The 23,786-nt window shown below is 43.5% G+C and overlaps 1 protein-coding gene across 3 annotated transcripts in view; it reads right to left on the minus strand.

The window, feature by feature from the left end:
• The window catches only part of LOC126356192 (MOB kinase activator-like 2), a 349,077-nt gene that overhangs the window by 155,932 nt on the left and 169,359 nt on the right, over positions 1-23,786 (minus strand). Inside the window, exon 1 of one of the 3 annotated variants that reach the window (XM_050006974.1) lies at positions 3,452-4,730. The exons of the other annotated variants lie outside the window; for them this stretch is intronic. Coding sequence (XP_049862931.1) covers positions 3,452-3,666 — 215 coding nt within the window. The 5' untranslated portion in view covers positions 3,667-4,730. Of the gene's footprint in view, positions 1-3,451; positions 4,731-23,786 lie in introns of those variants that run through there. 3 annotated transcript variants of the gene reach the window in all.

Here is a 23,786-nt window from a genome sequence, read left to right on the forward strand (position 1 = left end):
TGACGTAAAGCGCAGTAACGATGAGTTCTTTGATTTACTGTACAAATATCAGGAGCAACTGAAAAAGTGTCTGTTGAATAAGAGAAAGATGAAAGCGAGTGAATATCATTATCATGATTTTATGAAAGCCATGAAGATTTAAGGCTGAGGACAGTTGAATCAACGAATCTGAAGCAAGCAGCAGGTTTCAGGAAGCAATAAGGTGACAGATTCTTGAGCCGATGGGTAAGCTTAAGTTTATACCAATTTACTATCCAATTAGAATTATTTTGTAATAAAAAAGATTTTTTACACATTACTATTTCACAACCGATACAGCCCTCCCGTTTAACATGCTGTGCTCAATGATGTACAGCTTAAAAAATATGTATCTCAAGACCCTGTTCCAAGCAACCGGTTCGGGCCATTTTTCCTGACTGACAGGGCATGAAGTAATGATAGCGATACAAAACACAACGCCGCTAACATTGGAGAATGTGTCGCCAATTATGACAAAAAACAAATTCTAAATTCGAGTAAACGCACTGGTCATTTCAGACAAAAACGAAAAAAATGTATACGGAGAAGTGGAAATCATAGTGATGATAACTGAGTATAGTGTGACACAAACCTAACTATGTCCTTGTTGACTTTAATTATACGTGCATTGCACAAGGGCCTAAGACCTGCTTCTGTGCATAACGTTACGCATCGTAATACTGAAGACATCATCAGTGGATATAACAGGAATCGTTAGGGGAAAGAAACCTCTGGATCACTCACACAATGGATGTAAACACTGGCTGTCAAAGCCTACTCTGCATAACCAAACGATGAATTGGTAGTTTGCGATTCGCACTGAAGGAAACAGGATTACACATTTTGACAAAATGCTATTACAGGAAGAGAGTATACAATGAAAAAACTAAATGGCACTCTCCGAAGGTGACAAAGAGATGACTTCCCTCTATTGCGCCTTCTACAAACATCGAATGAGTCAAAGTCACTAAACTCACCTCGCATGCTCTCTCTTCCACATCACTACTATTCTTAACACTAACACACTTTTAAGGACCAAACTGGACAATGTGTTAGCGGAAACGAAGACATGCAAAGTGAAAAATTGATTGTGCTGTATGTAATTAAGTGAGCAATCATCTGCCGTTTGCGCCGAAACAAAGAGAAAGTGCAGCAGTGGCAAGATACATGCCCAATGTCAACTTCCGTGACGTTCATATGACAGTTAACGAAAGACATTTGGTCATGGTACCGCTACTTTATGGTCTGATGGAATTTTGCACAACAATTTAACTTAGAAACTGCATTTCCCTATGTCCGGCCAGATTCACGAATCAATATCTTAACATAGTGTTTCATCTAACAATATACACTTTCTCGTAAATCATGCGAACTATTTTCCTTTAGACGTGTACAACGGCTTAAAAGCACACCAGGAAACCTCTGACATCTTGAACCTCCTGATTTTATTTCGGACCACAGATGTCATGAATTAACGTGGCCTATTTACATAAAACAGTACTGCCGTCGATCTCTTGCTGCGGGAATATGGTAAAAATTACGTACATCCAAGTTTGCACCACCTATCCTTTCATGGGAAGCTGACAAGACACTTCAGGCAGGCTATAACATACTGGGGAGGGGGAGGATACGAATACAAACCGCCCGGGTCTACGCAGCTGTGGGTAGTCACATAAACCTCTGGTTTATCCGATCACACTCATTCCTGCCATAAACTACTTGCACAAGTTTTCGCAGTGATGTAGCTATTAGCATTGGGCTAAGGAAGCAACTAACACCTCTGCAACGCACTCTCCTCTCTATGGGCAAGACGACTCGTATTTTCGTTCCTAAGCTAAAAGGCTGACGCGCACGTACGACGCAGAAGGTTAAAAGAGAAAACAAGCAGGTCGCACATCTTGCGTAAGGACGAGACTGCCGCGCCGCAGGGCCGGCAAGACGAACCGGACGATTAGCGAAACGTTTCCCAGAGTTGGCAACAGCGGAGCGCGGTCAGCTGTGCGGGTCTCCGCGCGCAGTGAGTCACTCACCACCAGGAAGCAAAGGAAAACGAAGAAACCAGGCTGGCTGGCGCGCGCGCTCGCGGCCAACGTTCGCCTCGACTCGCTCGTCGGCGTGACGTCAGAGCTCCCAGTGCGACCTCATTGGCCGACAATAAACAAAAAGAGGGCTCGGGGCGGCTCGGCTACAGTCGGCTCGGCGCGGTCCAGTCCCGAAGCGGCAGAGCTCACTTTCCCGCAGATTGCGCCAGGCGTTATCTCAGCTGAGGAGGCAGCTGCGTATGAATCCCGCGACGTGTGGCGTGACCCGCGGTGCCACACGGAGCGCCTCATACAAAGTGGCAATCGATTCGGGTCAAGCACTGGACTCGAGGGCCGCCTCTCCAAAGTGTCTCCCCCCCTTCGTCTTGCCGAAAGATGTGTGGGGAACAGCTTCCAGCTCGCCGTACACATCACACACAGTTCGTCAGATCCACAGGAGCGGCTTCCACGCTGCGCGTTGTTTGAACTGCTTCAGAGCTGAGGAAACCAAACTCTGTGCCATCAATCTACTCTGAGAACATATTCGTTTAATAGCAGTCGGTTGTTGTTTGCCTACCTTTGTATTTTTCACCAAAATTAATAACTACACAGCATGGATGAGATGAACTAAAAAAAGAACAACCTACGTTGTTTCTTTTATCAATTACTTAAAACATAATACCGCTATCAATTTTCACACGGTTGCACGCTTCCTCAATGTGGTTACAACGGCGGTGGGTATTAGCTACATACTCCAATGTTTGTTAACCAAAAGAGCAAATTAATAGCTCGTGGCTGAATTAAAAACAAAGAAATATTTCATTTCTCCTTACATTTACTGACAGTTTAATATTCAGATCATTTGGTACACACACACACACACACACACACACACACACACACACACACACACACACACACAGAGAGAGAGAGAGAGAGAGAGAGAGAGAGAGAGAGAGAGAGAGAATTAGGACATTGCTTTCTTTAATCACAACTACATACGATTGAACGAATACAGGAAAGGAATGAATTTCAACTGGCATCTCTTTGTATCACTTAAGTCCTCCTTTGCCATTACGTGATGCAGTGAATTTAGCTTTTCCAGAGAATATAGTTCATAAAAATAGATGTAAACACCTTTTACAACACCAACACAAATTACTACAGCTATGGCACTCTTGTTTTTTTTTTTTTTTTGGTTGTCTGCATTATAAGACAATCGCAAAACCCTTTCACACTCACGAAATATAGGAAATTGGCAAATGTATGCAGGATGTTTCCAACGTTTAATCTTTTTCTCTTCCTGTTTGCAAAAGACAAGACAGTACCAAAGGGACGAGGTGAATGTCAAGTGTCATATATCCTCGAAGCTCGGCGTAAGACGATGAGACACATGTCGCAACGGTACTCACGCGACGAGTCCTCCGAGGAAGGCGACCGGCCCGCCGCCCAGCAGACGGATCTTGCGGTGGCAGGAGTCGAGCAACGAAAGCCTGGCCCCCGCGGCAGCGGGCAGCTCCACGACCTGCGCAGCCGCCACGCCGGACCCAGAGCCGCCCTCGCTGCCGGCGGAAGGCGAGTGATGGGGGGATCCTAACAGCGACCTGAGCATCGCCGCTGTCTCCATGCCGCACCTATCACCTCACCATGATCACGGTCCGCACCGCTCTGGCGCTGCGCCCACACTGAAGGCCCCTCGCCCATCTAACGTCTGCCGCGCCGCGCAGTACGGCGTCCCGCCGCCGCGGCGCTGCCATCGTCGCGAAAAACGCGGCACTCGCGCATGCGAGCGTACCCACTTTTAGCTTCCGCAGACGCCACAAGTCTGCCCGCAAGGATGGTATTCTCCTACAGAGTGTCAACGGAACGCCAGCGAAAAACTATGCGATCGACTCTTAATACACCACCCCAATTAATGGTGTTAGTAGTCTTTTACGGCACACCTGCTGTAAATTTTTTACGTTCGTGGTCATACATCGTAAAGGAGGTAAAGTTAGGTGAGAAAGCTTGGATTCATGGTCGAGCTGCTGCTCATAAGCCACCCATCACGTTGGTAAATGCCAAACGACGCCTCGCCTGATATAAGGAGCGTAAACATTGGGCGATTGAACCGTGGAAAAACATTGTGTGGACTAATCACGGTAAACAATATGGCTATCCGATGGCAAGATGTGGGTATGGCGAATGCCCGGTGAATGTCATCTGTCAGCGTGTGTAGTGACAACAGTAAAATTCGGAGGCGGTGGTGTTATGGTGTGGTTGTGTTTTGCATGGAGGGGGCTTGCACCCCTTGTTGTTTTGCGGGGCACTGTCACAGCACAGGCCTACATTGATGTTTTAAGCACCTTCTTGCTTCCCACTGTTGAAGGGCAATTCGGGGATCGCGATTGCATCTTTCAACACGATCGAGCACCTGTTCATAATGCACGTCCATAGCCGAGTGGTTACAAGACAATAACATCCCTGTAATGGACTGGCCTGCACAGAGTCCAGTCCTGAATCCTACAGAGCATCTTTGGCATGTTTAGGAATGCTGACTTCGTGCCCGGCCTCACCGACCGACATTGATACCGCTCCTCAGAGCAGCACTCCCTGAAGAATGGGGTGCCATTCCCCCAGAAACCTTCCAGCACCTGAGTGAACGTACGCCTGCGATAGTGGAATGTGTCATCAAGGCCAAGAGTGGGCCAACACCTTACTGAATTCCAGCCTTACCAATGGAGGGCGCCATTTTCAGCAGATGTCCTGGTACTTTCGATCACATAGTGTATATCAGTTTCTTTGGCACTTCAGTGTAAATGATTGTGGAACTAGCAACATACAGGACGGAATGACGTAAGTATTGGGTTGTCTGAATTCATTTCGTTACAATGAATCCAGTTGCGGTGTACATTATGTCTATCACCACATGTTTTTCAATAATATTCGAATCACATGTGTTAACAAATTTAACTGCGTATTAAAGAAGAATGATTGCAAAACAATCTATTGAGGGGATGGGAGCTGGGTAAACTGAAGAAAACCAGACGTTGTTCGGAGTTACGGAGGGAATACATGGCAACATTGGACTGAAACGATGGAAAATAATACAACAGAAAACGAATGTGTAGCTCTGAGAGATTAAATAGGAAAAGACCCAAAAGACATTCAATTTAACTGACGAAATGAAAACATATGAAAAAGGCAGCAAGAGAAGCAGGCAAAAGGGAAGACAGACATCTAAGAAATGAGACTAACAGAAAGTGCAAAATGACTAGACTGGAACAGATAGAGGACAAATGCAAGGCTGTAGAAGCATGTATAACTAGGAGAATACATATACCAACTACAGGAAGATTAAAGATACCTTTGAAGAAAGGAGAACCACCTTTATGAATATCAAGAAATCAAAAGGCAAGCTAGCACTAGGCAAATGAGGGAAAGCTGAAGACGGAAAGAAACACAAGGGCTATACAAGGGAAAAGAACTTTAAGAGGATACTATAGTAACAAGAGAAAAATAGGTGAAGATGAGGCGATAGGAATGAAATGTGGGAAGAATCAGCCACCGCAATGAAAAATCGAAGTGGAAGCAAGACTACTGGAGTAGGTAACATTCCTCCTCAGAATTACTGAAATCCTTGATAAATCCAGCCAAACAAAATTATTCTACGTGGTAAGCTCGATTTATGAGGCTGGCGAATACCCTCTGACTTCAGGTAAAATGAAATAATTCCAGTTCCAAAGGAGGCATGTGCGAAGGTGGGAATATTACCGAATCATCAGTTTAATAAGTCAAGGTAGACAAAGTGGAAAAATTTGGTTTAAGCCGATCTCTTGGAAAATAGGTTTGGGCTCCGGAGAAATGCAGGAACACAAGGGGAAGTACTGATCTTACGACTTGTCGAATAAGATAGTCTGCAGAAAGGTAAATGTACGTTTATGGCATTTGCACGTTTAAAGCAAGCTAATTATAACGTTACATGCAGAACTGTCTTTGGAATTTTTAAGGTAGCATGGATAAAACACAGAGAGCGAAAGATTATTTACAGCACAGAGCGCGAAAGATTATTTACAGCACAGAGCGCGAAAGATTATTTACAGCTTGAACAGGAATCATACTGCAATCATAGTAGTCTAAGGACGAGAAACGGCAGCTGTGGTTGAGAAGGGATTGAGGCAACGTTGTAGCTTATCCCCAATGTTATGCAGTCTATTCACTGAGCTAGCTGTGAAGAAAACTAAGAAGAAATTTGAAAACAATCTGAAGTTGAAGGAGAAGAAATAATATTTAAGTTTGCCTATGACACTGTAATTGTTAGAGATGGCAAAGGACTTTGAAGATGAGTTGTAGGTGACGCATAGTTAATGAAAACTATACATGTAAAGACTGAAAATGGAAAAATGACGCTTACATATGTTTACGCACAGACTATAGAAATTACTGTGACGAAGTAATATCCAAAAGATATAAGTACAAGCCTAGTATATTTAAAATATTTCTTGTATAATGCTGCCGTGATTTTTTTGTCATCTCAAGACTATAATTCATTAGATAGTAACTATTTTTTGGATTTATAGAGACCTTTGTTCTGGCACATTCGAATTTGCATATTGTATAAGTAAGATGCTAATATAGCTTTTTAATAAGGTGCAACATACCTGCAGTGGACGGAGCATCCAATTCAAGTGCTGGTATGTATTTTTAGTGTGCAGAAGTTCATTTACAGGGAACTGAAGTGGCTGCTGGAAAAGTTCTGTTTATCACAGACTGGATGTCAGCATAGCTTGGATGCGTCGTGGACTTCTTACAGAGCATATTTAAAACACCTTGACACGGTTACGAACTTCCGAAGTAGCTCTGAAAAAGTTATCTATCACGGAGCGGCAGATGTCCAGGAAACAGGTACTTTTACGTGCGCATAGGTCATTAAGCGTATTTTCTTTTGGACTTTTTTAGGTGGGCGTAATTTTTTATTTCTTAAAAAAATTCCATAAAGTATCCCTTATTCATTGAATGAAGAAGTTGTTTCTGATAGTGTGCACAGTGTAATTCTCTTGTATGAGGTGAACTGCGAAGGCGGATTTATTTTGCATGTTCCTTCTTTTTAACGTCGAACGCTTTTTCCTGTTTGTTCGATGTAGCTAGCCTTACAATCAGAGCAGAAAGTTTAACAGAGGCCACTGTTTCGGTTTAAGTTTTACGTTATTTTGATTTCGTCTATGAAAAGATATAATAATGGAGGCTGAGATTTATATGCGATTAGTTCGTTGTGTTCTTTAAAAAGGTTACAGGGGCTGATTGAGACTTGACCACAGAGGATGTGATACAAATTGTTTTTTTTTTTTTTTTAATATAGCAACTTGATTTGGGTTAACTGGCCCTTTTCGACGTTGTGAAATCATACATTTCATCAACTATCATAATGTGGTAGCCGTTATTCCGGGATATGTTTCGTAACTAGTTAAGTTCTTTGTCTACTTGACTCGGATATGCTCCGTCCACTTGAACTATGTTGCATCTTTATTAAAAAGCTATTTTTAGCCCCTTACTTAAACAATACGCAAAATCGAATACGTCAAAAAATAAATCTCTATAAATCCAAAGTACGTTAAAAATTAATGGACTATACACTCTTGAGGAAAAAATATCACGACATCATTGGATAAAAACTATTTAAAATCTACCAGGCTTTTACTTGTATCATTTGGGTATACTGTTGATGACCTCTTGAATGGCTGTTTTCAGCTCAGCAATGGTTTTGGGGTTACTGCTGTACAACTCGTCTTTATTATAGCCTCTCAAAAAGGAGTCGCACGTGTTCAGATCCGGAGAATATGGCGGCCAATCGAGGCCCATGCCAGTGGCCTCTGGGCATCCCAGAGCCAAAATGCTGTCCCAAAAGTGTTCCTGCAGAACATCAAACACTCTACTGCTTCGATGGGATCGAGCTCCGTCTTGCATGAGCCACATCTTTTCGAAATCAGGGTCACTTTGGGTAATGGAAATGAAATCATCTTCCAAAATCTTTACGTACGGTTCGGTAGTCACCGTGTCATTACAGAGCATCACACCGATTATCACGCGACTGGACACTGTACACCACACAGTCACCCGTTGAGGGTGAAGAGACTTCTCGATAGCGAAATGCGGATTCTCGGTCCTCCAAATGCACCAATTTTGTTTATTGACTAACCCATCCAAATGAAACTGGACTTCGTCGCTAAACTAAACCATGCATGCGCATGCTGACTCCCATCATGCTCCGCGGCCAATCGTGCAGTTTCAACGTCCTGACCCAAACCGTTCAGAAGTTACGACGATTTTATTTCATATGGACCAATAATTGTTACCCTGTATGCAATACTTTCACCAGCTCCAATCATACACATGTATACATCTATAATATGTATGGAAATTTCAGATCCACTTAAGAATGGCTTAACAGAAAAGCCGAAACCGGTAGCGGATTCGAAGTTCTTCAGAGCAACTAGACCGTCATTTTCAACAAACAGTTACTGGATATAAGATAAACGTCAACAAAAGTAAAGCAATGGTCCTGGAATGTAGACGAATTAAATCACGCGATGCGGAGGGAATTGGATTAGGAAATGGGACACTGTAACCAGAAGATGAGTTTTGTTTTTTGGGTATCAAAATAACTGATGTACTTTTTAAAGTAGGAAGGATATATTAAGCAGACACTGAACAGCAAGAAAAGCATTTCTGAAAATTGGTAATGTTTAATATCATTTTAAGTATTATAAATCTTCTCTGAAGGTATTTGTGTGGAAGAAAGCTATGTATGGAAGTGAAACGTGGACGATAAGTAGTTCACAAAAGAAGAAAAAGAATACCAGCTTTTGGAAAGTGGTGCTACAGGAGAAAGCTGAATAAAAGATGGGTAGATCGAATAACTTATGAGAAGGCACAGAATAAAATTGCAACAACAAGGAACTGTCAATCTGGTAATTGAGAAGTATGAAGGGTAAAAATTGTAGAGGCAGACCAAAGCCCGAATACAGTGGGCATGTTGAAATACATGCAGCTTGTAATAGTTATGCAGGGATGTTAACACCAGTGCACGTAGCCTAAAGTGCAGAGCTACATGAGGCTGGTATTCGCGCTGAAGGCGGCGGCGACGACGACGACGTGTTAACATCGGACAATTCACGCAAACGAAATATCACACTGAAACTGGTCAACCAATTTCCATGATAATTTCTCCTTTGTATATTCAGTATATACGGCTCCATCAACGGCAAATTAACCTATAGTTTTCTTCCTGCCCAAAATGTACATAAATGTGTGAAACAAGTTGATTAAGTTTTTTTTATCGAGGAGCATACCTTAAAACGTGATCTGGGTATATAGTAGAGTTTACTTTAGATATGAACTTTTCACCAGAGGGAAAAAGACCAGAGTTAACACTGTACGCGTCAGATAAACTGACTTTAACGATGGAAACGTTTACAGTAGCGTTCTCTGATATTACTGTCGAATGTAAGAGTAATAATTTAAATAATAAATGCAGTCGAATAGCACAGGAAACTTTTACCCAGGTTGCTTCATCTATAATCAAAAAATGAACGAATATTTGTACATCCTGGGTCATTCGCAATTTACACTGAGTTTCTCGGCGGTGAGAACCAATGCGTAGTGAAAAACAACACTTTCGCAACACAGTCCTACAAGTAAAATCTGACTGCATAATATCAACCGAATCAGCAGGGAACTAGAACGTATCCGTGTAGAGACATGGAATTCATTACAGCGCAATTGTGTAAGATGGTGTGATGACTATAGGAAGTCATTTCTCTTTCTCTCGATGGACATCACGTCATGATGAAAATTCACTCCAGGAAAAGGTTTCATTTCAGCTATCTACAGTTTTATGATACCATCTTTTGTTACCCTGGCAACCGTTTCAGCATTACAACACTATTGCGAATTAACTACTTTTGGTAATGCAGAACAGCTTTTAACGTTTATCCGCGTGTTAGGTTCTACTGATATCCAGCAGACAGTAGAGACCACTCTTACGAAACACATGTGCACGTTATAAGTAATATATATTACATTGGTACATACGTACGAGCAGCATTAGAACACAGAGACTGCTCGTGCGTATCTTACCACGAAGCCGATAGTGCGGCCGTGTGGACCCAAGATACCTACAGCAGCCTCTCAAAGCGCATGTTGCCGGATGCCGCTTCCTCTCTCCTAAACAAAGACGCACTTTGGTGGGCCGGAAAACCCTACCAGTTTCCGACCACCTGCAGATAGTGAACACAGCACACAGGGAACCACCCTGCTGAATGCAGACTGCTGACTGCCGCCGACACATGGGACAAATTCTCACTATTCTTTCAGATCTTATGGTGCCTATCAGCCATACAAATTTCAAGTTACTTTAACAACATCCGCAATAACAACATCCGCAACGGGAGAACACGTGGGCTATTACATGTTTTTGGTCTTCTGGAATGGATCTACTTAAAGTTTGGTACGGTTCTCTTGGAGTGGTTACGGTCACTACATCAATTATGTTTTCTCCACCAGAACCAATGCGTGCCAAATGACGCATTACTGCAGGTATGAACCCACAAGCGAAGAGGGGGAGTGCAACGTGAAACCCTCTCCCCCAAGCAACATTTTAGTAGAAGCGTCTATATTTTTTTAAATACATCAATTTCCAGATTTCGGAGAATAAAACCACACGAAAACTAAAGGCGTCTCAAAAATGGTAAGTAAGCCTAAAAATTACAAGCTCCTTTTCAGTTGACTGAGTGAGGGCTTACCCACATGGATGGGCTTTCTGATTAGATAAATGCGCGCATTCACAAGCTAAATCGTACTTTCTGTCAACAACAAATCCGACACGATTCGTGCGTACTCAGCAGATCCGGCAAAATCACGGATAAAGTGAGAGAGAGAGGGGGGGGGAGGGGGGAGAGGGGAGAGAGAGAGAGACCAGAATCTAACCATGGATCCGCGTCTGCACTACTGTTGTGATGGAACAGACCGTAATACTGCAACCAGTCACGAAGTACAGCAACATTTACCAGAGAATAAATTTTCGCTGTGCGTGTTATAGCTAGTACATCGCTTAGAGGTCCGTGCAAATAACAGGAATGACAAACCGCATTCGAAAGTCTTATCAGCATCCATGGATACAAAAATTTCGAAAACCAATTTAACCCGTTTATGTACGCCGGATCTCTGATGGTAAGCTTGCACACGATCCGATTTTCGTTGATGTGTTCGGATTGAGTAATTTACGTTTGACAGGTAAGTATGTGGCTGCCAATCATTGCCACATTTAAATACTACAGAGCCAGTCATATTCTTGACATCTTCCACAGGTTGCAACTTTCAGTGGTAGTTACGAAAACGGATTTTGTGCAGTTTCTTGAGGGACATTACAGCAACACTAAGAAGTTCCATTTGCCCCCGTGGTCTTCAGTCCGAAGGCTGGTCTGATGCAGCTCTCCACGCTTAGCTGCACAAGCCTCATCATCTCAGAGTAACTAATGAAACTAACTTAGTCCAGCCTTGGTATCCTCTGCAATTTTTAACCACCACACCTACTTCAGTTACCAAATTAATAATTTCTCAATGCTTCCGAATGCGTCCTATTAACCGATCCGTTCTTCTTTCGATAAAGGTGTGCCATGAATTTATTTTTTCACCCCTAATTTGACTCAGTAAGTCCACATTGAGTATTTGATGTGCTATGCGCTCATCTAATCTTCAATCTTCTTCTATGGCACCACTTTCCGAAGGCTTCTTGTTTCAACTGCTTATCGTCCATGTTTCACTTCCAGACAAGGCTACACACCACACAAATAACTTAAAAAAAAGACTTCCAACATTTAAAATGATACCAGATGTTAACTAAATCTTGTTTTTCAAAAAATGCTTTACTAGCTATTAACACTCTGTATTTTATATCCTCTATACTTCGGCGAAAACTCATCTACTACTTTTAGTGTTTCATTTCCTAATCAAATTCTCTCAGAATCGCCTGATTTAATTCTACTACATTCAAATACACGCGTTTTACTTTTGTTCATGTTCACCTCATAATCCGTATAAAGTCGTATTTAGATTACCATTACATCTTGCTTACTGTTAAACGTGAGTCATGTAGTTTATTTGTGCGTTAATTCATCACAACGTTAAGTCATGCTAACGTTCTACACTTCTCACTGGATTAAGCGTTCCACTGAGTACCTGTAAATATATTTAAGTGAAATAGTGATAGAATATTTCATTTTATACTGATCACAATTTATGTTGTATGTCCTACAGATACAGAAGGCGCGCCATGAAGCAAATATTTTAACGCATGGAGTATCCTGGCATTGCCTTCTTGTCGCTTTGCGGCAGCCTCCCGTAATTGCGTACGTGAGCATGATAACTGGAAACGAAACAGGAATGACCTAGATATAAAGCAGCTGCTGGTAGAACTAAATCAGAATACGCATGTAAAATTTACGGAAACCCAGGACGAAGAGCATGTCGCTATGTTTAGAGCACTTGCTAATGTCGGCAAAGCATCAACTCTCTCCAGAACTCAGGACTGAATCCCTTACAGTGGCACTCCGTCCCGATAATGTAATAATAGTGGCGTAAAAAATTAGAATTATTTTCGATTGCATATAATGCGAAAATCCTAACACTGTTCTTTAACTACAAAGTAATTATTTTTGTGGGATATAACGAAGTTGTTATTGTTATGGACATCTGCAGATATACCTTATGATACTTGCGTCCGCGAGGGTTTTATCCGCAAAGATATTATTATTGCGGATAGTCGCGGGTACCCGCGTACTCGCAAGTTTCTTTAAATACGCTTCAAAAATTTATACTATGGCACAATGTAGCACACACCTGACGTCAACTGAAACCCCACGCAGATTTTAATGGATGAAACCGCATACACCGATTATAGTTACAAAATTAATTTGTTTCAACCATCACCACGCCAATTCGGATCGTGTAGACAAGTCATCTTTCCTTGCGACGTCAACAGCTCTCTTTTTCTATTTCTTGAATGAGAGTAGTAGATTAGCTACAAACAAACAGAAAGTGATGATTTTTCCTTCATGTGGAGCCACAGTCATACAAAACTTACAGAAAGGTATAACCGCCATTTGTCTGTATGATATGCTTTACTACACGATCTAGATTTCAACCTTAGGCCATTTTCAAGCGTTAAAACTGGAATAAGTGAATACACAATCAAAGTACAACCAGCAGAAAAGTGGGGGCAAAAAAGTAATTAATGTATAGATTAAATGATTTATTTTCTTTCTTACACGTCAAAAATCATCCGACTTCGGTAAAAATATATCTTCGTTTTCATAACCCTGACGTTTCGTAAGTACACATGAGAATATCTTTGTGGTATGTGAATCGGCTGGTAATTGCATAACTTATTGACAGGACAAGGCTGTGCATAAAACCGATGACTACATTCATTACAGGTTTACACTTCGTTTCATTGTGTCTAAGCAGCAACCAGCATAAACATAAGTGAAACGGTCGACAAAGACCGCCACAGATACATTAAAGTCCACATCAAGCTATCTCTCGTATGTCACGGACCCAGATAGTGCGACTTTTTATTTAAGAAGTTCGTTACGTTATCTTTGCAATAAGTACAAGATGCCAGTTTCACAGTGTGCACTGGTCTCCCCCCCCCCCCCCACCCCCTCCCCCGTCTTTTCTTCAACTACTTAATTAGACTACTCCATCTTTCACCTCCATACCCAGATAATTCACAACCCTTACTTGCGATTTATTTCTGTTAATTCCAATCTGTACCATAAACCCGCCATGTCCCCACCCCCTTTTCCCTTTGGTCTTCTTGAATACTTGGTCTTTTATGAGAATCTTTAAATCTTTTGCGTAGATGGGGTTGTAGCTTATAATGATGTTCATAACCCTTTACTTTACAATATAAACCGTGTATAAAACATGCTCTTGTGTGAGGTGGCTTTGATTCTATTGAGAACAGCCGGCCGCGGTGGTATAGCGGTTCTAAGCGCTCAGTCCGGAACCGCGCGACTGCTACGGGCATGGATGTGTGTGATGTCCTTAGGTTAGTTAGGTTTAAGTAGTTCTAAGTTCTAGGGGACTGATGACCACAGTTATTGAGTCCCATAGTGCTCAGAGCCATTTTGAACCACCTTGAGAACAGTTGCTTTAATCGTTAACGATGTGTTTAACTATTTGTTTTTATAACGGACCCTGTGTCAAGTATTTAACGATCTCAAAAGGTTGAACTTTTATGTCTCTTAGATTACGATGGTACATATCGCGATCTTCACATGCACACTAGGAAATTGGTTCGCCATGCGATATAATGTAAAGGTTAGCTGTTTGGTTTGGGGTATAAAGGGATCAAACTACATGTTCATCAGTCCCTTTTTCCTGACGCAAGCAAGGCTCAAGGTACAAAAACACCCAACACCACACCTAAGAAAACGAATGGAACAGAAAAAAGGGGGAAAACATACACCACAGGGAAAAGCAGAAGAAGGTATTATAAAACAATAGAGCAAATGGTCTGGGCTAGCTGAACACAATAATAAAAGAGGGTAAGTCAGCCACTCTGCAACACATTAAAATGTCCACCCCAAAAGACAAGGCGAGATGAACACATGTAGGGAAAAGACGACCAAAGAAGTCAAACAAATGCAAAGAAAGCGCGATAGAGTTAAAGTGGAGGGAGGGTGGCGGCCTCAGGGAGAAGGTTAAATGCCCACCCTTAGATGGTACGATAAAAAAAAACCCTCAAGAATAAAACGCAAAACTAAATCTGCTGTGGATGGGAAAAGGTAGGGTGCTGGGAAGGTTAAAAGTCCGCCGCAGAGCGGCTAAAAGTGGGCAGTCCAGCAAGGTGTGGACGACAGTCATATGTAAGCCACAGTGACACCGAGGTGCGGTCCTCGCGACGGAGGAGGTAGCCATGTGTTAGCCACGTATGGCCAAAGCCGAGGCGGCAGAGAACCACAGAATCCCTGCGAGAGTCCCGCATGGAGGTCTTCCACGTATTCGTAGTCTCCTTAAGAGGACGCAGTTTGCTGTGCGTACTGAGATTATGCCATTCCGTCTCCCAAAGCTGAAAAACCTGGCGGCGTAATAATGATCGCAGCTCAGTTACAGGGATGCCCATCTCCAGAAGAGGTTTCCGTGTAGCCTGTTTGGCCAGCCTGTCGGCAAGTTCATTTCCTGGGATTCCGACGTGGCCTGGGGTCCACACAAACACCACAGAACGACTGGACCGTTCCAGGTCATAGATGGACTCCTGGATGGTCGCTACCAAAGGATGGCGGGGGTAGCTGGTAGATACCTTGTAGGCTGCTCAAGGTGTCAGTAGTGAGGAGAAACGAATCGCCAGAGGATGAGCGGTCGCGCTCTAGAGCACGAGAAATGGCGGTCAGTTCTGCAGTGAAAACACTGCACCCATCTGGCAAGGAGTGCTGTTCAGTATGTCCTCAATGAACATATGCTAAGCCAACGTTACCATTAGCCATCGAGCTGTCAGTGTAAACCACTTCATGGTACCGATACACGTCAAGAATGGAGAGGAAGTGACAGCAGAGAGCCGCGGGGTTAACTGACTCCTTAGGAGCATGTGAAAGGACCAGGCGAAGCTTCGGCCGAGGTGTACACCATGGAGGTGTACGTGAATGGACCTAGAGTATAGGTGGTAAAGGCAAGGACTCCAGACAGAAGAGATCAGACGCGAATCGCATTGTAAATCCTGACCTGGGCCTCCGATGCGGATCGCTCTACGCTGCTGCAGCTCTACAGGGCCCTTGTTTAATCCCGCTTTGACTATCGTAGTCTGGTTTATGGTTCGGCGGCGCCCTCAGCGTTGCGCTTGCTCGACCCAGTTGCACTACTTTGGCGTTCGACTGGCAACAGGAGCTTTTAGGAAAAGTCTGGTGACCAGCGTGCTGGTGGAGGCCGGAGTCCCTCCATTGAAGTTTAGGCGTGCACAATTGATAGCCAGTTACGTTGCACACATTCGTAGTTCCCCTGAGCATCTGAATTACAGTACTGAGCAACGTCGTCTTACCTTGCATCTGTGCCTCACACTGGCTTAAAACGATTGAAAGATGCACGTGTGTTATTGTAAGAGTTTCTCTTGCTTTGATAATATGACATTTACGTAGCAGCCAAGTACTTGTTTGCTTTCTGCATGACCGACGTCACCTTTTCACCGTGTTTTGGCATTATTATAGCCTTTTGATGAAGAAATGATGAAAAATAAAATGGAAATAGACACACAAGTGATTTTAGTTCTGAGGAACACTCATGATAAGATATCTGTAGCCATATTCATCATATTCTTGTAGCAACAAATTTATAGTGGTGCCACGTGGGTTGGTCATACCGACTTGGAATAAAATTTAAGAAAAATATTTGATTTATGTTGATCTATGATTCTGGCAGGCAGTAATTGTTCACATTGGCAGGCACTCAAATTTAATTTGGATTGCGTGCTGCTCGTGAACCGTGACGACTTTATACCTCTGTAACACTGTTGTGACTAATATTGTTTTGACTGCAAGATTTAATCCAAAATCGTGATTCACATGAAAATAGCAACCACGTTGTCTACGCTATCCAAAACTGAATTGAAAGATACTTTAACAGCAACCTTCTACAAATTAGCCCTGAATTAGCCAACTCTGTGTTTTCTGGTGTGTGACTAAATCCCGTTTTAATAGCTGATGTTCGACTCCTCTGTTGTCACACAGAGCTCCCAGGTTCGATCTGTTGAACAGCCTGGGCGTTTACAATGGTAGAAGTATTGAAGTATGGTCTGGAGAAAGATGAACTATTTGAAGTAACAGCTTCGCTTTCGAAATCAAACGTTTTCAACATACGTTACAAGAATTAACAACAAGTAAACGATATTCTAGAATGCTCCTGAGAAGTATTTTGTTGTCTTCACTGCGAAGATAGTTTTGCAAAAGTTTTTCTTCTTTTTCTCTATTTGATGATGTACCATTCCTTCCAATTACATTCGCGAATGATCACCCAAGTTGTCTACAATTTGAGCAGTATAGTCTTGCATTCTTACCATCTCTCAAAGCTTCTAGTATGTTCGGTAATAGACTCCTACACCTAAGTATTCGATCCACGCCGGAGTCACGTCGTACTTGCTGGTGTTCCAAGGCTTTATACGCCTTGTATTCCTGGGATGTCTTCGTTACTAATATTGACCGTCCACTCACTCAGCGGTAGCATCTCATCTGAAAATCATCGCTTTTGTCTTCCTCTTCAGACCAATTTTTTTTTTCATCCATAAAGAGAAATAACCACTGCAAACTTCTGAATGAGTTGCTTCCTTAACCTCATGTGCACGATATGAAGATATTTCTTTTTTGCTGAAAACTTCCTTACCCTAGATCTGTCAGACTGCACTCGTCTAAGGTTATCTTACTTACGAGACAGATGACAGTCTCCTTGTTGTACACGTATTGTCTTCAGAAAAGCATTAAACCTCGTGTTGTGTCTGCTCACTGCATGGACTCCAGTCCTTTTTCGTACTTCAGCGAAACACTTTGGAAATATACAGTAATAACTTCGACGAAAGGAAGCCGTCTCGACTTAGTTTCCTTTATCAGTGTTTGCTCCTGTTGATCACCTTATCTCACAACTGCTACCTGATGTTTGTGAATCTTCATGTGGTCAGCCTTTGTTCCTCATGTCTGTATTCCCACATTTTACAAAGGGTTGCTGCCACTTCTCCCTGTCAAAAGCATTCTCAAAATTAGTGGAATCAGTAAAGATTTGAACTGCATGATCTGATGATGTCCAGCAGGGCTGACAATTCCATTTTTACGTACTGCGTACTTCTGTTGCTGCTAGCGATGGTGCTGTAGTTGCAGCGTGGACTTGAACCAGACTGTGAGGTACTGTTAGTAACTTACCGCTATTTATACCACAGCTTAACTGGTGCCGGAAGTTCAACTTCAAATCTGCTAGTTCAAATAACAAATACATTTATAGTAAACACTGAGGACATTGGTTTGGAAATAATGTTATTGGGACATCGTTTCGAAATACACTCCTGGAAATTGAAATAAGAACACCGTGAATTCATTGTCCCAGGAAGGGGAAACTTTATTGACACCTTCCTGGGGTCAGATACATCACATGATCACACTGACAGAACCACAGGCACACAGACACAGGCAACAGAGCATGCACAATGTCGGCACTAGTACAGTGTATATCCACCTTTCGCAGCAATGCAGGCTGCTATTCTCCCATGGAGACGATCGTAAAGATGCTGGATGTAGTTCTGTGGAACGGCTTGCCATGCCATTTCCACCTGGCGCCTCAGTTGGACCAGCGTTCGTGTTGGACGTGCAGACCGCGTGAGAAGACGCTTCATCCAGTCCCAAATATGCTCAATGCGGGACAGATCCATAGATCTTGCTGGCCAGGGTAGTTGACTTACACCTTCTAGAGCACGTTGGGTGGCACGGGATACATGCGGACGTGCACTGTCCTGTTGGAACAGCAAGTTCCCTTGCCGGTCTAGGAATGGTAGAACGATGGGTTCGATGACGGTTTGGATGTACCGTGCACTATTCAGTGTCCCCTCGACGATCACCAGAGGTATACGGCCAGTGTAGGAGATCGCTCCCCACACCATGATGCCGGGTGTTGGCCCTGTGTGCCTCGGTCGTATGCAGTCCTGATTGTGGCGCTCACCTGCACGGCGCCAAACACGCATACGACCATCATTGGCACCAAGGCAGAAGCGACTCTCATCGCTGAAGACGACACGTCTCCATGCGTGCCTCCATTCACGCCTGTCGCGACACCACTGGAGGCGGGCTGCACGATGTTGGGGCGTGAGCGGAAGACAGCCTAACGGTGTGCGGGACCGTAGCCCAGCTTCATGGAGACGGTTGCGAATGGTCCTCGCCCATACCCCAGGAGCAACAGTGTCCCTAATTTGCTGGGAAGTGGCGGTGCGGTCCCCTACGGCACTGCGTAGGATCCTACGGTCTTGGCGTGCATCCGTGCGTCGCTGCGGTCCGGTCCCAGGTCGACGGGCACGTGCACCTTCCGCCGACCACTGGCGATAACATCGATGTACTGTGGAGACCTCACGCCCCACGTGTTGAGCAATTCGGCGGTACGTCCACCCGGCCTCCCGCATGCCCACTATACGCCCTCGCTCAAAGTCCGTCAACTGCACATACGGTTCACGTCCACGCTGTCGCGGCATGCTACCAGTGTTAAAGACTGCGTGGAGCTCCGTATGCCACGGCAAACTGGCTGACACTGACGGCGGCGATGCACAAATGCTGCGCAGCTAGCGCCATTCGACGGCCAACACCGCGGTTCCTGGTGTGTCCGCTGTGCCGTGCGTGTGATCATTGCTTGTACAGCCCTCTCGCAGTGTCCGGAGCAAGTATGGTGGGTCTGACACACCGGTGTCAATGTGTTCTTTTTTCCATTTCCAGGAGTGTAAGTTTATCCCGAAATGTCATTCTGCATCTCCATAGGCTCCAGTCTCTTAGCAGTGACTCTTGCTTCATCCATATGTGCGTTTCTCGTGATTGATCAGAAGCAAAGAAAGTGAACAAATGGAGGACAAAAACGTATTGTTCCCGTCAGTGCGTACACAAAGCATCGATTGGACGTTCTTCAGCTGTTTAGTGGCTCGTGTTTCTGTAATTTCGTAAGAATGATCAAGGAATTTCCAAAATCTGTCGCAACTTACTTCGGACAGACACTATTGCTTGTTATTGCTTTTGAATTAAATTGTACTTCTTTAGAATCTTAAACTACAATTTTTTCCCAATTTTTGCCACTGGTGCTATTGTTACTAATTATTATTATTATTGTTGATCCAACACATCGTTCCTTTAACACCGGTTTGTTATAATCTGCTCAATGTCTGAAAAGTCTGAAGTATTTCAAGGTTTGGTCAGTGCTGCTCATGACCGACAATTGCTTTCGCTTGTTTACTGTTTGACTGAGGTACGAACCATTCTTAACACCACAATAGCCATTTGTTGCGAAATAGTAATTCGTGTTTTCCATTTCGGTTAAAGCAAGAACAGTGTTTCGGGATTCTTTCTAAACGTCGAAACAACGAAACGTGGTATGAGGACTATTTGAGAACTTGGACAGAACACTGGAGTAACTTTTCTGCATAATGTTCTGCAGTGACAATCTGCCCTGAATGCCACAGTATGTTGCACCTGATACCGAGTAGATTGTGCCTAAAAAAATCTCGAGCCCGAATGCATAACTGAAAATATACTGTCTATCAATCGTGCTGGCAATACGTCAGAAGTCAGAATAAAGATGTACTTGTTTGTATTCGTATTTTTTTCCTTTATTGATTTGAAAGCCAGGCTCGCTTTCGTATATGGTGTAAGCGACGTGTAAACTGGCTGAAAGGCGAATAGGCCTTAAATGCTGTGCGTGCCTATTGGGTAGTTCTCGTATTAGATAATCGCTGCGGTCTGTTACATCTTTCGTCGTTACGTAATAAGACGTTTAGACGACGGATAACCTTCGATCTTGTGCGACATTAGTACCATGGGAATAAGACATTAGTTTGCGTTATAGGCTGCGTTTAAGGACTCTGCGTAATAAGAGTGTATACACTGTGTATCGTACTTAAGCGTTGTGATGTCGCCATGTTACATTGTACAATTCTCTGTGTTTACAGAAAGATATAACCGCCATTTGACTGTATGATATGCTTCATTACGCGATTTAGATTTCAGCCTTGGGCCTTTTTAAAGTGTTAAAACTGGAATAAATGAATACACAATAAAAGTACAAACAGCAGAAAAGTGGGCACAAAGTAATTAATGCATATTTTACGTGATTTTATTTATTACTTACATGTCAAAAATCTTATGACTTGGATAAAAAATACACCTTCGTTTTCATAAACGTGATGTTTCATAAGTACATGTGAGAACATCTTTGTGGTAGTACATTGGTTGGCAAGTTGCAAAACTTATTGACAGGATAAGGCTGTGAAAGAAAACGGATGATCAAGTCACAGGTTTACACTTTGTTTCACTGTGTCTAAGGAGTAACTAACATAAACATAAGTGAAACGATCGTCGAAGGTTGTCACAGGGACGTTACAGTCTACGTCAAGTAATCTATGGTATGTCAGGACCCCAGGTAGCGGTATTGTTTATTTAAAAAGCTGGTAGCACATGATCTTTGCAATAAGCACAAGATGCCAGTTTGTACACCATGTTCGAGCCTCCGCGTCAGAGAATTATCCTCCAGAATTTCGCACATTTCGCACCCTCAAACAGCGGATGGAACGGAAAGCCCTCTCGTTCACTAAACGTCACAGTGAGTCCTATAATGCTCCATTTACAGAGGGGGAGCTCCTCAGCGTCCTTGCACGTTGCCCCGACAGAGCTCCTGGGCCAAATCTGATTCACAGTCAGATGATTAAACATATCTCGTCGGACTACAAGCGACAACTCCTCGTCATCTTCAACCGGAACTGGTGCGATGGTGTCTTTTCATCGTAATTGCGGGAGAGCACTATCATTTCAGTGCTCAAACCCTATAAAAACCCGCTTGATGTGGATAGCTACCGGTCCATCAGCCTCACCAACGTTCGTTGTAAGCTGTTAGAACGTATGGTAAGTCAGCGGTTGTATTGGGTCCTGGAGTCACGTGGCCTACTGGCTCCATGCCAGGGCGGTTTCCGCCATGGTCGTTGTACCGTTGATAATCTTGTGTCTCTCGCGTCTGCTATCCTAACAGCCTTTTCCAGATGGCAACACCTGGTTGCCGTCTTTTCTGATTACGAGAAGCTTACGACACGACCTGGCGAAATCACATCCTTGCCACATTATATGAGGGGAGCTCCGGGTTATACAAAATTTCCTATCGCTTCGTACTTTCCGTGTCCAAGTTGGTGCCCTCCCATAGTCCCCCCCCCCATATCCAGGAGAATGGGGTCCCGCAGGGTTCTGTATTGAGTGTATCTCTATTTTTAGTGGCCATTAACGGTCTCATCTTCTCAGCATGCAGACGACTTCTGCAATTCGTACTGCTCCTCCAGTACTAGTGTTGCCGAGCGGCCATCCACAAGGCGCAGTCATGGGCTCTAGCCCACGGCTTTCAGTTTTCAGGCGCAAAGTCGTGTGTTATGCTCCTCTGTCGGCGCCGTACCGTTCATCCGGATCAAGAACTTTACCTTAATGACAATTCTTAGGACTGGTTTTCGACGCTCGGATTGACGTGGCTTCCTTATCTTCGTCAGCTGAAGCGGAAGTGTTGGCAGCAGCTCAATGCCCTCCGGTGCCTGAGCAGTATCATCTAAGGCACAAGTAAATGCGAATTTTTGCGATTAAGTGCTGTAATGAATTAAGGTCAATTGGCTAAATGAGAATGAGAAAAAAAAGTAGCCCGCGTAAGTATAAAGGAAACAGTGAAAGTGCAGAAACAAAGAGCTGAAATGGACTAACCATTTATTTACAATGAAAAATACGTTTGTAGAATATTGTGAAAGTGATCCCCTGGAACATCTACACGCAGCTGCGCACGTCTAGGCGTATTCCGACACACCCGTCGTAAAGTTACGATATCGATGGCGGCACTTCACGGCTGATGATGTCTTTCAGTTCCTGTATTGAGTGTGGATTTGTTTAACAGACCTTGGCCTTCAAGAGTCCGCACATGACATAATGAAGTGCTGTTAGATCCGGCGAAAGTGGTGACATCATGGACTCGTTCCAGGGACACTTCTGACATGTGTCATGTTGCCCCATCTTGCTGGAAGAAGCAGTATTGTCTTTCATATTCATTGAGTTGAGCACAAAATGTATCAAAAATTTCCACAGATGCAACCGTGTTGAGGGCAGTGTCAAAAAATACCGGTCGAATGTGCACGTTCCTCTTACACCGCACCAAACGATGATTTTTTTCACCATGGAGATCTTAGGGTTCCCGCTGCCGAGTATCTCGTCTTCTGTGTATTTCCATTACCGGAAAGACGAAACCACGCTTCATCACTCGTGATGTAATGGAAAAAGTCTGACAAAGCATCGTTGGTGTTATCCAAAAGCCACGTGCGCTAATCTACACGTTTCTGCCTGTCATCATACCGTCATTGCTGCACAACAGTCACACGATATGGCTTCAAATTACGATTTTTGAATATCCCCTGGCATCTCTTCCTACTTACATGCACCTGTTGAGCCAATTTACGTGCAGACTTCTTTGGGCTCTGAATAATTCTGCGGCGAATGTCTGCAATTATTTCTGGAATGCGAACTTTGTCGTTCTACATTTTGTCCAAATCTACAGGTGCCCCAATTTTCATACAGACTCCATATTGCTCTCTTTGCTGGTAATCCTCCGTCGGGATACATCACCCACAAGAATTTGCTAATTTTCTTAATCGAACCTGTTTTCACACATGCTTCCGCAGTTTCTATTCTTTCTTCCATCGAAAAAGTAATTTTGCAGACTGCAAATAGAAAGTCTAACTTCACTGATAAAGTAAACTGAAATGATGAATGCTAACAATCGATTATCACATAAAACTGTTCTTTGATGTAGCTGTTTACTGTGTGTCACAAATCGAAATATGGCGTTCGCATTCAAAGAGCAGGCGGGCAACCCTTAAACTAACCTTTATAATTCTTATTTCGCCATAGCGTGGCGTCTCAAAATTGGAGCGTTTTGGGCTGGTCGGCACGGCACGGCTCCATTGCGCAAGCG

This window comes from Schistocerca gregaria, chromosome 3 (genome assembly GCF_023897955.1).
Source record: "Schistocerca gregaria isolate iqSchGreg1 chromosome 3, iqSchGreg1.2, whole genome shotgun sequence".
In the NCBI taxonomy this organism is placed as follows: domain Eukaryota; kingdom Metazoa; phylum Arthropoda; class Insecta; order Orthoptera; family Acrididae; genus Schistocerca; species Schistocerca gregaria.